General features: G+C 30.7%; 1 protein-coding gene across 1 annotated transcript; it reads left to right on the plus strand.

The window, feature by feature from the left end:
• The first annotated feature begins 7 nt into the window (after positions 1-7).
• LOC117215186 (egl nine homolog 1) lies at positions 8-16,675 on the plus strand. The gene is made up of 5 exons (XM_033461603.1): positions 8-404; positions 603-1,303; positions 11,297-11,416; positions 14,918-15,128; positions 15,408-16,675. The coding sequence occupies exons 1-5, from the start codon at positions 8-10 to the stop codon at positions 15,437-15,439; spliced, it is 1,461 nt and encodes a 486-aa protein (XP_033317494.1). The 3' UTR covers positions 15,440-16,675.
• The last annotated feature ends 180 nt before the right edge of the window (positions 16,676-16,855 follow it).

Genomic DNA, 16,855 nt, shown 5'->3' on the forward strand with positions numbered 1-16,855 from the left:
ACGAAACATGTCCGGACCGATAGTCAGTCGTGCGCAGACACTCGGCGGTGATGTTCAAATTGGTATAACGGTAGGCTGTGTTATCTGTAACAGAACTGACAAGCTCCTAAGGTGTTCACGGTGCAAGGCCGTATTTTATTGCACCAAAGAACACCAGAGGCGGGATTGGAAACGTCACAAAGAATTTTGTGCGACTCATTCTGTGGAATCGATCGTATCAAATACCGTTTCGGCTACTAGTCAAAATCCCACTTTGAAATCCGCTAAAAAGGAATCCTCCTTAAGAAACTGCCAGAATTTAACTACACCAGTGGTTTCTAACCTAAGCGAGAATTCGGTGTTAGAAAGAACGCGAGGTTTGAACGCTGCTCCAGAAGTGCATAATAACGGGAAACATCTTGGCGGTACGTGAAACTTGATCTTGTTCCCACGTGCCTTTTTATAAAACTATTTCACGTTAGAATTTTAGAGTTGTGTAATCTTTTACTAGCTAATAATGTATTATATACTATAAAATATGTATGATTTTTTGTAAAATAAATACAACTTCTTTGTTTCATTTATTTTAATTAATAATTGTTGCATGATTTTGTTGTTTACAGGAACCAACAAACAGATAGAAAAGATAAAAGGACAATCAAATCATAAGGATAGTCGAAATTCCAAGAGGAAATCCAATAATACTAAGACAAAAGGTACTTGTACTAACAGAGTGGATGGATGGACTTCTCCCATAACATATGAAGGAAGTTCTGAAGACACGATCTTGGGTGCCAGAACAGAATTGTTGAATCCTGCTCTAGAAGGTTCAAGAATCCTAGATAACCTACAGGACCATGAATTAGATATGCCTACACAACATCATAACGGTATGAAGAACTTTCCAGAGGTTCGTTTAACTCGCGAAGAAGAACTTTTACCACCTTTCCTCCATAAAAATAAAAATAATCTTGAAGAATTAATAGATGATATAAGCAGAAATGTGATTAGAGACATGGATGAATATGGTATGTGTGTGGTAGACAATTTTCTAGGAACCGAAAAAGGTCTTGCAGTGTTAAACGAAGTTTTAAATATGTACAGTGCTGGGTTATTTAAGGATGGACAATTGGTTTCTAATAAAGCAGGTGCAAATGACTTAAAGACAATTCGTGGTGATCAAATAACGTGGCTTGACGGAAAAGAAAAACAATGTCAAAACATTGGAATGCTCATATCTCAAGTTGATGCTGTCATTATGAGGGCAAATAAAATGTGCAACAATGGGAAAATGGGAAATTACACGATTAATGGAAGAACGAAGGTAAGCATAAAAATAGTCCCACATTTTATATATCATATAGTTTTGTTATCATTACATATGACAAAAGTATACATTAGTCTTATATTTATTTCAATCTTTAATTTATGTCTTGTGTTGAATATCCTTACTTTGTCAAAGTTTATGTTTGTACTATTTGAATCATAAGTAAGCATTTCAAAATATGTATTAATAATTAATAAGATATGTATTAATACTCCATTAATCGATATACTAATGCCTATTAATAATCTTATAGATATACAAACACATTCTTGTAAGTCTATATACATTATTAAGTTCACTATATTTCTATAGTTTTGATAATTTCTTTTTATTTCTAAATCAATTTTAGAAGCATTGAAAATGTTATTGTAAGGAAAATTTTTCTTTTACTCATTTAATATGATAAATTTGTTTCATGTTTGATTATGCGTAAAATATTAATTCATCGAACGCATAATTGAATAGTTATTATAATTTGAAATAAACTTTGGCAATAAAACTGTTTTCTTTTTTATGAATACAATACACAATCACATACATATATTTTTAACAATTGAAAATTTTGATAGTTTAATATGTTTATACAAACTGCTCATGTTTTATTCCAATATTGTAATCTTCTACATAATTGTTATATTATATGGCTTTTGTTAAACAGTTATATATTTTATTTATTATCATAAAAATTGTACAATATTACTTATACGTGTAAAAAATAGCATTTAAGAAATTAAATTTGTTACAATATTTACACATTTAAATTGTTAGATAACAGTAGATTGAAAATGTTATTAATTTTAAGCAACTATCAGACTAAGTTCCAATCTATGTATGTATATCATTACGGAGAACGAGAATTATACAAACCAATGAAAAAGTAGTTTCTTGAATATCGTGAAAACAATGCAAATGCGGAAATATTTGTAACACTGGCCAGAAGAAATGATCTGTTGTTTTGCACGATAGCCGTAACAATCAAATTAATCACTGAGATGCAAACCAATTCACGTTTTCTGATTTGCTATAAAAATCTGATGAACGATATTGGTAAGGGGGGGACGCGCGTTCATTCTAGGTATCAAAGCAGTGAAAAAGCAAATCCCTTGAAGCATCGGTTTAATTTCTTTAGCAGCCAGAAAGGAGAGGGAGGAAGCGACGGTAGGCAGAGAAGGTCAGGATTCCGAAATTGCAGTGATCTTTCGGGTAGCTCGTGCGCTAAACAGAGAACCGAAACGAGAGTAGCAAACCACGAAGTGCAGTCGGTCACGTACGCCGTACGGCTGACTCGTTCATACAATTATGCAGTTATCTCTTTCTCCCTATCTTTCACTGACTCTCTTTCGTCTCTTATGCCAGAAAATAGGCAGTGTGTATGCGTTTTTCTCGATTACGCATCCTGTCTCCCGTAAGGCCGTAAACAGAATCTAAACCGCGAGCGAATGAGTGGGACGATATGAGTTGTTATGTAGACCGACCTAAGTAATCAGTAAAGTATCAATGATCAGTAGCGACTTAGGAGTGTAGTTTTCTCAAGTAAATACTTTATTCGTATAATATATGCTACATTTGGTTCATATGTTCGTGTACATTTGATTATTTTCCAGACAACGAGAACAAAATTGTTCATCTGAACTTGTTTGGTTCCATACAGGAAACAGAATGACAGAATTGAATTGTCGTGTGATTGGTGGTGTTGGATATAAAGATTTTAAGATTATCTCGACTCACTTTTTCTTCTATAAAATTGTGTGATTTAATAAACTAATGTTGTAACGCGCTTTGAAATAAATTTATCGAGCTGAATAACTTTTTATATACTCTTGAATAACTTTTTAGATATTACCACGAATATCGACGATATTTGCCATTGTTTTCTCAATATATGACAGCGGATTTCATTTCTCTGTTCTAAATTATTTTATCACTATTATTTATTACTATATACAGTAATATTTCCTAACATTGTTTGAAGGTACATGTTATGGAACTCAATGTATTTTTGATATTAAATGTTATAGTGATGCAATGCAAATATACATTTGTATTAAAATACATAAAACACGAACGACAAAGAATAGAAATAAAGAAGAAAAGTGAATGTGATCCTAAAATTCTTGCAACTAATTGTAAAAGTCTAAAAAAAAAGTTTTTAATCTTACTATCGTAATTGATTCTCCTTTTAAACTAAACAAAGCTTTGTCTCTTCAGAAATCGAAGAAACAAGCGAATACATATTTTTAAACCAAACATATTGCTCCGTTCTGTTGCTGCTTCCATTTATAGTTCGCAAGAAAATATTCGATACAATTCGAATTCTTTTGCTGTCTCGCACCAAATCTCCCATTTAATTAAGTTGAACTTCGTTTCTGGATACCGTTCTTCTTTAACTTTTTTTTGCATTTTCTGATAGTACTCGAAGAATTTGGAATTGAACATTTCGCAAGTATTGTATAAATATGAGAACTACCACCTAACTGTTATAATTTTTCCTTTGCACGTCGAGTGAAGTACAAAGAGAAAAATAATTGCGGCAATGGTTAAATGTGTTTTTAAAACATATTCACTTTTTCATGTTGAAGTTGAATCCTAACTTACTGACGATAAATGATGATATAATATTGAAATTCATTGATTCAACGTAAAATCATATTTTTTATGTATTCTAGGTTCTAGATAGAAGATTGCTATCTATCTAGACTAGAAGAGTGCTATCAGTATCGTATCTGCATAATGAGAAAGCTAGGTACTTCATCTTAAGGGGAATTTTATCGTTAGATAATTGTGTATTATTAAAATTACACGATATTGCGTAACGATATTTCGGATCAATACGACTTTATTTACAAATATTCAAAAATAGTGCTGAGTTACTGACAATATTTTGAAATATTGCATTATTTAACGCGAATTCATCCTAATGCAAAGAACATATATTTAGCTCTTCCCTATCAGGTTCGGGCGAACTTCCGGTTTTACAATGTGTGAAGAACATTTATGAAAATAATTACAAATTAATTAGTAATTACTAATAAACATAAAAAATAAAAATAATAATTTTTAAAACAGCGTGCAATATGTTAGATATCTATATTCATTGCTTATTTTTTTGGCAAATAAGTATATTTAATAGAAGTTAAAATTCTATATTTTATGTTTTATTTTTGGAGTAATTGACTATTGTACACAAAGTGACTTGACAGGTAATTAATTCCGTGACTAAATAATTTCATAAGCTAGAAAGAATAATCTTGCATAAATGTGAAATCCATTATATGGAACTGAAATACTAAATGTTATTAAATATAAAGAAATATGACAAATTATACTGTTTTTTTTAAAGGTAATATTTAAATTATGCATTCTTTAATACATAGTTCTTTCATCGATAGTGACTAATATATTCGTGTTAGGTCGTTCACTTTCGATTAAATCCTTACAACCGACTGGTTGCATCTCGCTCTTTAACCTTCGTGAAGGTGAAAAAATCAACGAGGTATAAATGTACAACATACAAAGTATGTATGCATTTGCACATATAGTTAGACGGTTGAGAGCGTGCCAATCATGTCTGAAAACGATTTCATTCGTCTCTCTAGCGTCGTGTCGTTTCCACGAGGGTATTTACCGGTGTTTGTTGACTTTCTGATCGGTATGACATATCTTCCGTGTTATTTATAATTATAATAGCCGCGTTACAATGCTTTACGGCTCACGATATTCCCTTTACATTTCAAAATTTAACTATCTGTTTCGCGATAAGTAGAGATTTTCGCGTTACTATATGAATATTTAAAAAATATAAAACATACAAATATACGTAAATATATAATAAATGACTTGAAATTTCTCAGTTTCATTTTCGTGGTACACGATCATAGGATCTTTTAGACGATTTTTTCAAGATCGATGTTCCGCAAAATCGATGGTCTTAAATGTATATTTATTCAACAACAAGTTTCAGCTATAGATTATTAGCAATGTTAATTAATAATTTTAATGATCAATATGATTCTTTAAATCTACTCTCTAAATTAAACTTTGTTCCTTTTTTTATATTAACATTTTTTCATATCTTATATTTTCTAGATTAATACAAAATAAAAGTCACTTCTCGTTACCAGATTATTATGAAATTCCTTATTTTTGGCCATTATCGTTTATCATTTTGAAATTTTTAACATTTACATTTCTGACTTTGTCATATTTTCATTTTCATCAGTATGTATTCCAAACTTGCACTAGACATATACAAAAATATAACAAAATTTTACATGTCTCTTCGAAAGAGATTTTCAATTATCAGGAAAGGTAATAAATGAAAACTTCATGGCAATGTAGCAACAGGAAATATTATAATCTGGTAGAATCTAGTATGTTGAAGCGCATGGAAATTTTTATAATTTATGACATGCGCATATACAAATACAGAGAGAGAGAGAGAGAGAGAAATATGAAGTAAATTGAGCATAGATAACAATATTTCCTTGTTCAATGTGCGATGTATACCAAATATTTCCTACGAAAAATTCTTTTACAGCAACCATACATAAATGGTATTATAGCGTAGGGAGAGGCATTACTTAAAACTTAAATGATTGTTTAAAACTTGGAATGTAAGGATATGTTTATTAAGATCAAAATAGATGAATACCATATACGTTTTCCTGAAGGGTGATCCAACGACTGTCGAACAATCAACTGTAACTCAATTACGCCAACATAACAACAAAAAATTTACAATCCGCGTTCACGTTCACGCCACTAAGTTGCTTCGTGCGCGACAAACATTGGATCGCCTACAAAGTTACATTTGATAAAGAATTTTTACAGTTGTCTATGTAATTATGTATCTACTTAAAAGCAGAATGTATTATGAATATAGTCAATAATATAGAAAAATTGTATGATTCTAATCGGTGACTCATACTCATACTGCAGAAATATTTTCCGTATTCGAAGTGTAACAAACGTCGTATGTTTTCCTTTCGGTTCTATGAAACACGTGCAATAACATTAGTAAAGCGGTTTTCCCCTGAAACGTAATACCTGTTTCATTTAAATGAATAATATACGGATGTTTTTCCATTCCTTTTCGGTTTGTTGCCTCGATTGTTGCTGATTAGTTGCATTGTAACTATAGTTGTGAAGATTTGGTTGTCACATTACAACGAGTATTAGTTTCAATGAAATGAGGTTTGAAATAATTTTTGGACGTTGTTCAAATGCTAAAAATCCGATTGTGGCATAGTTGCTGTATATCGAAAATAATGCGAATTTAGAAGAGGATAGAAAGAGAAGAGGATGTGGCTTTGCTTCTTCCAGTGAATTGTCGCTTCTAGTCCAAAGCCTTATTTAATATTCATGATGTCTAAAAACGGCTATGAAATTTAAGGTTGTTAAAAAATATCTTTCACAAAGTAGCTTTAGTACAATTTTCAGTATATTTTTCGCTAATTAATTTATTTTTTGCGATAAAAACATGCATATCATGTATGATTAGAAATTCGAAATTTAATATAATTCAGTGAGTAATTATATTGTACAAAGGTGTTAACGTTAACCGGTCACTTAAACCAGTTGTATTATACAAACTGTTGAACTATGAATAACGTAAACGTCGTATTTGGTACGACACTGTTATTTATTTTTTAAACGGTATGTTATATTCGTTGCATTTCGAATTTATATTCGTGAAGAAATAGTGAAAAAATAACCTTCATCTCATCTTCGGCTTATTTTCGAGCAAATGATATTTAAGAAGTTGACGGTTGATATTCGTATTAATCTTATAAAATATTTCTCAGTTCTAATTTTTAATATATTTTAAAAATATTGCGTTAAAAACTAATTGAATGTCAAAAAAAGAATTTTCAATAGCCAATGCGTAATTTATGAGAAATATAAACTGCGTCATTCATAATACCACTTCTGCAGATTTATTTAAGCATTGATCGGTCATTTATTCTTCCGCAATTTGTGCTGTGGCCTTTTCTCCGTTTTTTACATACTTAGGTACGTTCAGAAATTTAATCAAAATATGATAATGCATATTTTCAATATATGTATTTACTAAATTGTACATCATTTATATACACGGTAAGAATTATCAGAATTTTGTTAATCGTTTGCATGTGATTGTCTATTTTAAAGTTTGATTGTATTTGAAAGTATTTAAGCAGAATACCCAGAAATATATTTTTTATTTTGGTGTTTCTGTCATCTTTTGTACACAAAGCGAGAAATATTGGGATTTTTCGATATAAATTGCTCTTATTGAAGAAAATATTACGAGATTTATTAAAAATATTTGAATGTAATTGATATTGCATATTGCATTGCGCATAAGTGGCTGAGTGGTTGCAATTCTGATAACAATTCGAGTTTAATCATATGTTTCGTTAAAATCGTTCAGTCGCAAGTACGATGATCAATCATAAATTACAAAACAAGCAGCACATATAATTATCCATCAAACATGCAAAACAATTTTTTATTACTTTCTCCTCTATTAAATTAAACTTTTGTTAGGAAAACAACGGATATAAAAAACAAACGAAGAAAGATTAATGAGCTAAAATCTAACAGCAGGAATAGTAAAACATTTAACATACAATCAACATTCGAGACGTAGAAAAATTTCTAAAACGTGTCGAAAAAATCACCCATAGATATTATTATTATTTATTACTTCATCTATATAGGTAGTTTTTTAATTTAACAATAGGATTGCACTTGAGTAGACAACTTAAATCTTAAATCTTAAACCTTAAACCTGAGAAAATTCACCGATGTTTATTTTACGTTTTACCCATACGGAACATTATAAAAAATTAAACATTCATAAAAAATATGAAGAAATATTTAAAAGTTCAAGGAAAAAGCAGATTTTTCAACTCTTTACGGTCAAATGTTATGTTACGTATGTAATATTTGGTTCGATTTTTTCCACTTCTTATATTTAAAAATAGTAAAATGTATAGTCACTATTGGTTACAAAAATGTGAAAATATACCTGTCTAAATTATGCATTTTTTTAAGCTGTAACTTACTAATCATAGACCATTTAGAATAAAATGTCGAATGCTGCACAGATTATGAAGGATTAATTAAAATTTGACAGATTCTTCCACAAACAGCCACACGAAAGTATGTATCATTTTCTGCCCTCCTTTCTATTTTTCTCTTTCTTATTCAAAGGTATGTACCATCTTCTCAGTCTCCTTTTAAACTTGTACCAAACAAAGGGACAAAGATCGCACACAGACGTTTGACTTTCGGTTTAATAAACACGATAAAACAAATTTCACTGTGCGCAGCATTCATATCAGACGACTCTATCGCGTATTCACGTCAAGAATTCACATATTTTTGACGCTGCTGTTCGTAATCTATCGCAACGATTCTTACGTTATTATCGCGATGGCGTACTTTTGGCAGGTTGTGTTACTTATCTAAGGAACGTGACGAGCTGCACGTAAAATGTACGATATCGAACGTTTTGTCTCGATGTTGCAGTCTATCTATAATATATCGTATCAGTCTACAGATAACGAGGTCACTGGGAGGAACGAGAGGAAAAAAGATTTCAAACAAGGTGTACGCGCTCTTTTATACTGTATACGTCTTGTAAATCACAGAATCGCAGGTTATTGTCAATTTAAGTCAATTTATACGATTATGATTCATGTTAGAAAAGAATGTTTCGTATTTAATATGCTTCAGCAATTTCTGTCGTCGAATGGCGCGGCGGAAATTAAGAAAGATAATAGTTAACTGATTACACGAATGTTTTTCTGCTGTCTCTAACGTTTAAAACAAAACGATGTGCACGGCGACGAGCTCAGTATCAATTGTTCGCCTCTCAAGGTGATTCGATGGTGCACAATAGTTATTGAATACTATCGATATGGATATCAATATTGAACGTGGTAAAATGCGATCGTTTTGAAGAAAAAATATTTCCGATTGAACCATATACGTGTCTGGAAGTTGTTCTTTGTTATCGAATAGCTGTTTCGTTTGTATCGTTTATAACTTGGCACGGTGAAAGTTATTTGCCATTCTGGATCACTATTAGAGAATGCGTATCGAGTATCTATTTACTTGAATTAGAATGCGCATTTTTCGGTAATTCGGTAGAGACCTTGAAGAAGTCAAAGTGTTTTTAAGAAAACTCATTGTTATACATAATATGGAAGTTTGTAAATGGTTTTAATAACTATTTCTTTCCTTTTTTTTTTGTTTACTATTCATGACCAATTGTCAGAGTAAGATTTACGTCGTTTGTTTAACGAATTTATTTGATTAAATGCAACTATAGAATTCAAAAGCAAATTTTTACCACAATATTTAATTAACAGTAGCGAATAATATTTACTTCTGAGAAAAAGTTTATGATCTCTTGAAATTCATAAAAGAGAGTAAATTAATCAACCTCCTAATATAATATAAACAACAAAATGTATTCTTATGGAGCACAATATGCTGATTCGTCAAATTCTCGCACACCTTTCTCATTTTGCAGTTGAAGCGACATTAAACGTTAAGTAAGAAAAACATACTATATATCTCGATTTTGAGAATTGGTAACGACAAAGACACATCCCATGGATTTCTTACGCGGATGACAATGACGCACCCTTATACATTGACGTTTTTGATTTCAAAACGTAAACATAAAAACGATCGTATGACACATATTTCGTGGATTACGTGATAATATACACGCCGCCTAATGTAGTGCCAAGGACATCGAGGTTAGTGGTCTATTTAGGTCAAGGCTAAATTGTGATCAATATTTGTATGCATATACGCCCTACCTCTGAAGAAACTGTGTAACTGACTATCTCAGCCCTTCTCGGGCATATGTGCGCACTCATTGTCAGGGACCTTTGACTGCTCTGCTATTTAACGTTTCATTGATACGTCTAGCTAGACGTTTAGCTAGTTATACGTCTAGCTAGCTAAAGTTTACTTTACGTTTACTGAAACCTTTAAAATATTCCATAAACATCTGCTCTTGTAACTCTAAAATCATTGATTGTTTCATTTGTGTAGATATAAATAGGATTACTAGGTTACGGATATTTATATAAATTCATATTCTTATGAACGCAATTAAAGAAATGGTAAGTATCTAAGCAATTTGCAAAATATTTTATATGAAAACACTTTCCGATGGTTATATGTATACATATAACTTGGTACGCAATATGAAAAAATAAACAAAATTATATAATTTTTAAATTTTATCGATTACTAATTGATTAATTTTCTGAGTATACATATGTAGGACTAAAACGAAATGACGAAGTGAGTAGATAAAATTGCGTTAGAAGTTTCAGTTCTAGACTTTTAATATTGATTACGCTTGAATTGATAATTCAATTTAATAATTGCTATCATTCTTATATTTAAAAAATGAATAAAAATTTCGTAAAATAATTCAACTACGCGTTTCACTACCTATACGAGATGCATCATTACCTATTACGATCTACAATCTGTAATAAAAATCTAATAAATTAATTTTTTATAAAATGATTTAAAATCAACAATGATATAAGAACTTTGGGAAAATACACATACTTATAATGCGGTAGAAACAAATACCTTAGATATATTGGTCTTCCATAAATATGCTACGCGCCTATTTAACTTCTGATAATGTAAGATTATCAATTACGATATCTGACATTTGTTTTATTACATCTCTGAGACCACTTATCTTCGTCATTTTGTCGTTTTTAATTTAAAAACGCTGTTTATAAGTAGTTGATTGAATTTGATTTATGTTTAAGTTAAAACGGTTGCCATTATAGAATGACCTATCTCTTCCTGTTTAAAAAATCAACGAGCTGTTATTACAAATTTCACGACATATTCAGATCTACATTCCTAACGATTAGTCAGCTTGCGAATGCATATAAGCCAGTTCGCAAGAACAGTTTCGTTTTTTCGATTAAGATGATGCGATGCATTATTTTTCAGGCGATGGTGGCTTGTTATCCTGGTCACGGTTCGCATTACGTGAAACATGTGGATAACCCCAATCGAGATGGAAGATGTATCACAGCTATATACTATCTTAACCGAGATTGGGATATCAAGGTAAGATCTATGTGCATGCCACGAATAAATATGCAAAGAAATTTATATCACTTAAATGAAAATTTAGTACCGAAATACATATTTAGTTATTTTTATCATTATACTAAGGCTTCAAGAGATAAAATAGTTATTTGCGCTTGATTGTACTAATTTCTTAATGTTCATAATATATTTCTAATAAATATATAATTAAATACAGATAAGATATATTGAAAATTCCATCAAGTTTCTCCATCTTCTTTTATAACTCATCAATAAGTTGTAATCTGTAATTTACAAATATAATTTTATGTTACATTGCTAACTGATTTTTATTAAGATTTAAAATTTTTGTTCTATTCTTGCCTTTTTTAATTCTAAAATAATGCATGAACAATTTTATAGTCCAAAGTAGCCACTACAATAATGATGTGTGCCTTCTGAAAACTAATTTCCTGTGAGGTATAGATTTCAGGGCCGTCCCTTTGAGTGATGTTTCATGAGATTTTCCTTTACTTCAATGATTTTGTGTAGTCTTTCGAAAGTGTCTATTTTCGTTTGGTTACAAATAGTAAGTAGATAGAAAATCACAACTTTACGAAGTCAATTCAAAATACAAATTTCTATTATAATTTATTCACATTAGAATAGAAGTTTTAAAGATGTATGTATATACAAGAAATGCAACAGTATCGTGCTAGAATAGATGTCTGATTGACTGAACTCTAGTTGAATCCACTTACCTGAAAATTCACATTCTTTGAGTGAAAAAATTCAGTGATTTCCTGTATGAACTATTTAACCCCCCTCATTTTCGAGTAAATGTTCTGCTTCGCTTAACCTTTTGATGGTGTAATAAGATAACATAAAATCAACACTATAGAAAATAATTAACAATCCTTTTTATCGTCGAGTCATTGCATTTTTGGTATTACATATAAGGGACATGTACATACTTCCAACTTTTTACAACAAATAAATATTAATAATAATATTACGCATGGTAATATATGTACAATATATACAGGATATTGTAATTTAGTATATTTGAATGATACACTTGTGAGAGAGTTAAATTCCTTAAGTTAATCAGAAGTGATTGTAAAAAGGTAACAAATTACAAACTGTACAAAAAATAACGATTTGTTTATATTAATGTATGTATATATTTCTATTCTTGTATTATAATAAATTGTAATGATCATATAATAACTAGAATCGTATAATAATTTACAATAAATTATAACAATAACAGCATGATGACTCGTTCTCACATGTACTTTCCTTATTACTTCAACCTGCACGTGCGACTATGCGTGTTTGAATGTTAAAAGTGAGGACACTCTGAGAAAGGGTAGGCGATAGAGTTGAATAGAGCACGAAGGGCATCCAGGGCCTACGTGAGTTGCCCCATGTAACGCTTCCGTCTCGCACATGCACGAGAATCTCGTATTGAGCAATGTTTACGTTGACCTACACAGAAAATAGGGGCTGTCAAACATATGCTGTCTTGAAAAATATAAAAGCACCGTTTGTAGAATGTCTCATCTCACAACGTGTGCCTGTTCCTGTTACCTTTAACCGTGAATGAATACATACATTTCTTTCGAACAAGAACATTATTAAAGAGAAACTTGATGAATTTGTGTAAAGTCCTCATGTTTATATTGACCTCTTTCCAAACAAGCTTTGAGTCTGGAACTTTTGTATCTCTAAATGCGTTCAAATTTTGCTTTAATGAAAGAATTAAAAAGTTAACGAACTTAAAGAACCCAGAAGTTTTCTTTATTGAAGTAGCTAATTTTTAAGAAAATTCATATTGTAATCAATCAACGAATTAAAAAAAAAAAAATAGGAATAATTGATTTAGAAATTCACCCTCATCACCGATTTTGATGATTTTTGAATATATCGTCGAGGTCCTGATATTGGGAAACTTTTTTCTATACATGTAGCGGCCGCTCGATCCTACTTTCCGAGATATTTGCAAAAAGACTGTCGATATCACTACAGTGAATTCTGTCTATAAATATACGTCCGCGGCAGCGTATGCGTTAGTATTGGTTGTCAGCCGCCTTGCGGTGGCCGAATACAATGCCCTAACTCAAACCTAACTCTTATCTTTTGTTTATGGTTAGTATGAATGAACGAGAGTTGGGCGAACTTGAATATTACAATATTTGGATATTCCGATCATTTCTATTAAGCTGGACGAAATGTCTGCTATAACTCAATTAAACACAAATATCATCAATGTATTAGGTTTAGTTTTGGGTTATTTTTCTCAATCCGGATGCAGTGAGGAGACCGGCAATGCTTGCGTAAAATAGTAATAAATTCAATATAGGGACAAAATGATTAAGAGACTCAAAGGTGAAGAGAGTCAAATCTTTTACGCTACTTACAGCCAGATCTGTGATAAGATTTAAATAATGAGTCTCAAGTACATAAGCACAGGACTCAATGTGCTAAGAATGACAGCTTTTTACGAATATCTTGGAAGCTAGGGCGTAGCAGTTACATATATAGAAAAAAATTGTTCGGAATCATCTACTCTCCCTGCCGACAACATACATATTAAAAAATCGTCGAAATCGATGATGAGGGTAAACCTCTAAATAATTAGTTTAAATTTAATTATTCTAAATAATCGAAATAAGAATTTATATCACAACAATTTCATGCTGAGTAACACAAAATATTACTATATTTAAAGAGTAATCTTTATATAAATGTCAATAGTAAAAGTACGTATGTTCTTGAATTTGTGTTTATTTTATTTAAACTTTCGCTATTGTTTTATCTTCACATCTGCAAATTTAATCATTAATTTTTTCTATTTTTCATTGAAATATTATATTGGGACAAATAATATTGTGACTCATTAATACTTAATGAGTATGATTGGTAATAAATTATGAATAATAATGTATTAAAGAATGAACATCTTTTGTATTAAATTGTATTAAACAAAAAACATCTCACACGGAAATTGCAAGACTGCGAAATCTCGAATGAATTAGCTGTACGTATGTGTATTTGATGCTTTAGGCTGATGGTAAAACAGCTTCGAAAGATTTTGAGTGCACGATCTTTTGTTTTCGAGAAATTAATAACTTTTTTATATCTTATTTTATAAATTCTTTTAATATTAATATTATGTTTTTTTTAAATATTAAACTTTTATAGTTTGCTTTGGTACATTTTTTATTCTGTTTATTTATTATGGTACTCTTGCATATGCCCACAATTTTGATGGGAGAAATTGTAATAAAAACATTTAAAATATAAAAAATTACTACACCAAGAACATAATTCGATATTCGCAGTTTTTGCTATCACCTTGTATGAATTTATAAATATTCTTCAGACAATTGTTTAGACATGCTATGATCTAATAAATGAATAATTCTCGAAATATATCACTTTAAATTTACAAATTTATTGTAAATTTTTATTTCAAATTATTTCTCATCTTATAATACTATATAATAATAAATTGTATTATTTTTGCATCAACAGGAAAACGGCGGCCTTTTGAGGATATTCCCAGAAGGCTGGCGTGATCAAGTGGCGGATATTGAACCTCTCTTCGACAGAATATTGTTCTTCTGGTCTGATAGGAGAAATCCGCACGAAGTTCAGCCAGCTTACAAAACCAGATATGCAATCACTCTATGGTACTTCGACGCGGAAGAAAGGAATCAAGCTTGCCGTAGATATCAAAGAGAAAGTAGGTACACAATATATGTATGTATCAGTTAGAACCAAAGCATTCATTGTCAGTTTTAAAAAGCTCATGTTTCAATCAATAACAGATTTTTTATTGTTCAAAATGATTATAAAAATGTATTAATGGTACTAAAAACAAAATAATACATATTTAATTAAAAAAAGATAAATTTTGAATGAAGAGACAACCAAAATTAGATAAAACTTTACAAGCAACCAATATGTTATTCAAATTTGAAATGATATATGTACATATTTGATTTAACTATTGATTTTTCAGGAGAATTGCACGCAAAGAAAGAGAGTTCGTGAGACATGGAGTCTGAAGGACCGTTACACCGTCCATCGACTGAAATTGTAACTCTACTAGTTGAACTTATGCATCTGTACATAGTTACACGAAGAAAGCACTGGTATATAAACTATTATGTATTATTCTGTATTATGATATAGCTGAGAGTGTAGGAGATGCTGACATCGGAGTATATAAAAATTTAAGGACGTGCAATAGATATAAGCGTGTTCTTCTTTTTTTATATAGCGGCAGTGTAATATATTTCGATAAGTATGTGAGCGTAGTCCTGAGAGTTCATAATTATACATATTAACTATTAATCTTTGTTTTTTCTAACACTAATGCTCATACCTTAATCGAACGTTTCAGATGTAATAAAAGTTTAACATACGCTTGCCACGATTGAAAGTACGTTATATCGATATGATACTTAGCTTCAAATATTTGGAGCACTAAACGCAGATTTTTGCGGCATTCGTAATCCGTATACGATTGCTAAAATTATATAATGTACAGAGAGAACGAGAAAACGTGTGTGTGTGCGTACGATACGAGTGGAAATTTCTGCTAGAGAAAAAAATCAATCCAAATAATAAAAATTAATGTTTCTACACACACACACACACACACACACACACACACACACACACACAACCCAATGCGTTAAATGACATATATATATCCTTTAACGCATTGGGTTTTATACATTCTTCTATATATATGTGTGTATATATATACATATATGTATCCTTTAACGCATTGGGTTTTATACATTCTTCTATATATATATGTATATGTATGTATGTGTGTGTGTGTATATATATATATATATACGATATATATATATATCGTAAAATTTGCTGAACAGAAATTGTGTCTTAATTATTATATTTACATAACTTACGTATGTTCCCTTTAACTGTACAGCTGGTATTATTGATAGCAGTTCAGCTCGTTATTAATACGAAATTGTAATATTTGCAGATCATACTATCGCGTTTTATTATTGCATCTCATACGTTATACGTTGTTTTACAAAGTTATGATCCTTATAATGTTTAATTAAACGGCCAGTAATTGACTTATGCTTCCAGCGCAGTGAATTGAGATATGCCGCGGCCCAGTCTGTACCTGTAATATTGTTATGTACATTGCGAAGAGGTAGAAACACATGTGTTTAATATTGTATGTATCTATTTATATAAATCGATAAGAAAAATAATTAAATAAACGCGTATTTCCTGTGTCCCAGATAGAAAGTCTGATATACAAATTTGTTAGGCAGTCTGAAGAGAAGTGAGGAGAGTGTTAAATTTGTCCGAGGTGTATTATGTTGATAATATTAAACATATTCGATCATAAGAGTCACTAAGTTATTCTTCAATATTATTTCGTTGCATTGCTAAACAACATGGACCAAGAAGTTATCCAGT

The sequence above is a fragment of the Bombus bifarius genome, unplaced genomic scaffold (assembly GCF_011952205.1).
Source record: "Bombus bifarius isolate JDL3187 unplaced genomic scaffold, Bbif_JDL3187 scf7180000009432, whole genome shotgun sequence".
Taxonomy (NCBI): domain Eukaryota; kingdom Metazoa; phylum Arthropoda; class Insecta; order Hymenoptera; family Apidae; genus Bombus; species Bombus bifarius.

What these genes read in the sequence shown, in the direction of transcription:
- LOC117215186 (XM_033461603.1), top strand. Translation starts at nt 8, where the DNA reads ATGTCCGGACCGATAGTCAGTCGTGCGCAGACACTCGGCGGTGATGTT. An exon ending in ACCGAGATTGGGATATCAAG is followed by an intron (nt 11,417 to 14,917) that starts GTAAGATCTATG and finishes TTGCATCAACAG; the next exon opens with GAAAACGGCGGCCTTTTGAG. An exon ending in CCGTAGATATCAAAGAGAAA is followed by an intron (nt 15,129 to 15,407) that starts GTAGGTACACAA and finishes TTGATTTTTCAG; the next exon opens with GAGAATTGCACGCAAAGAAA.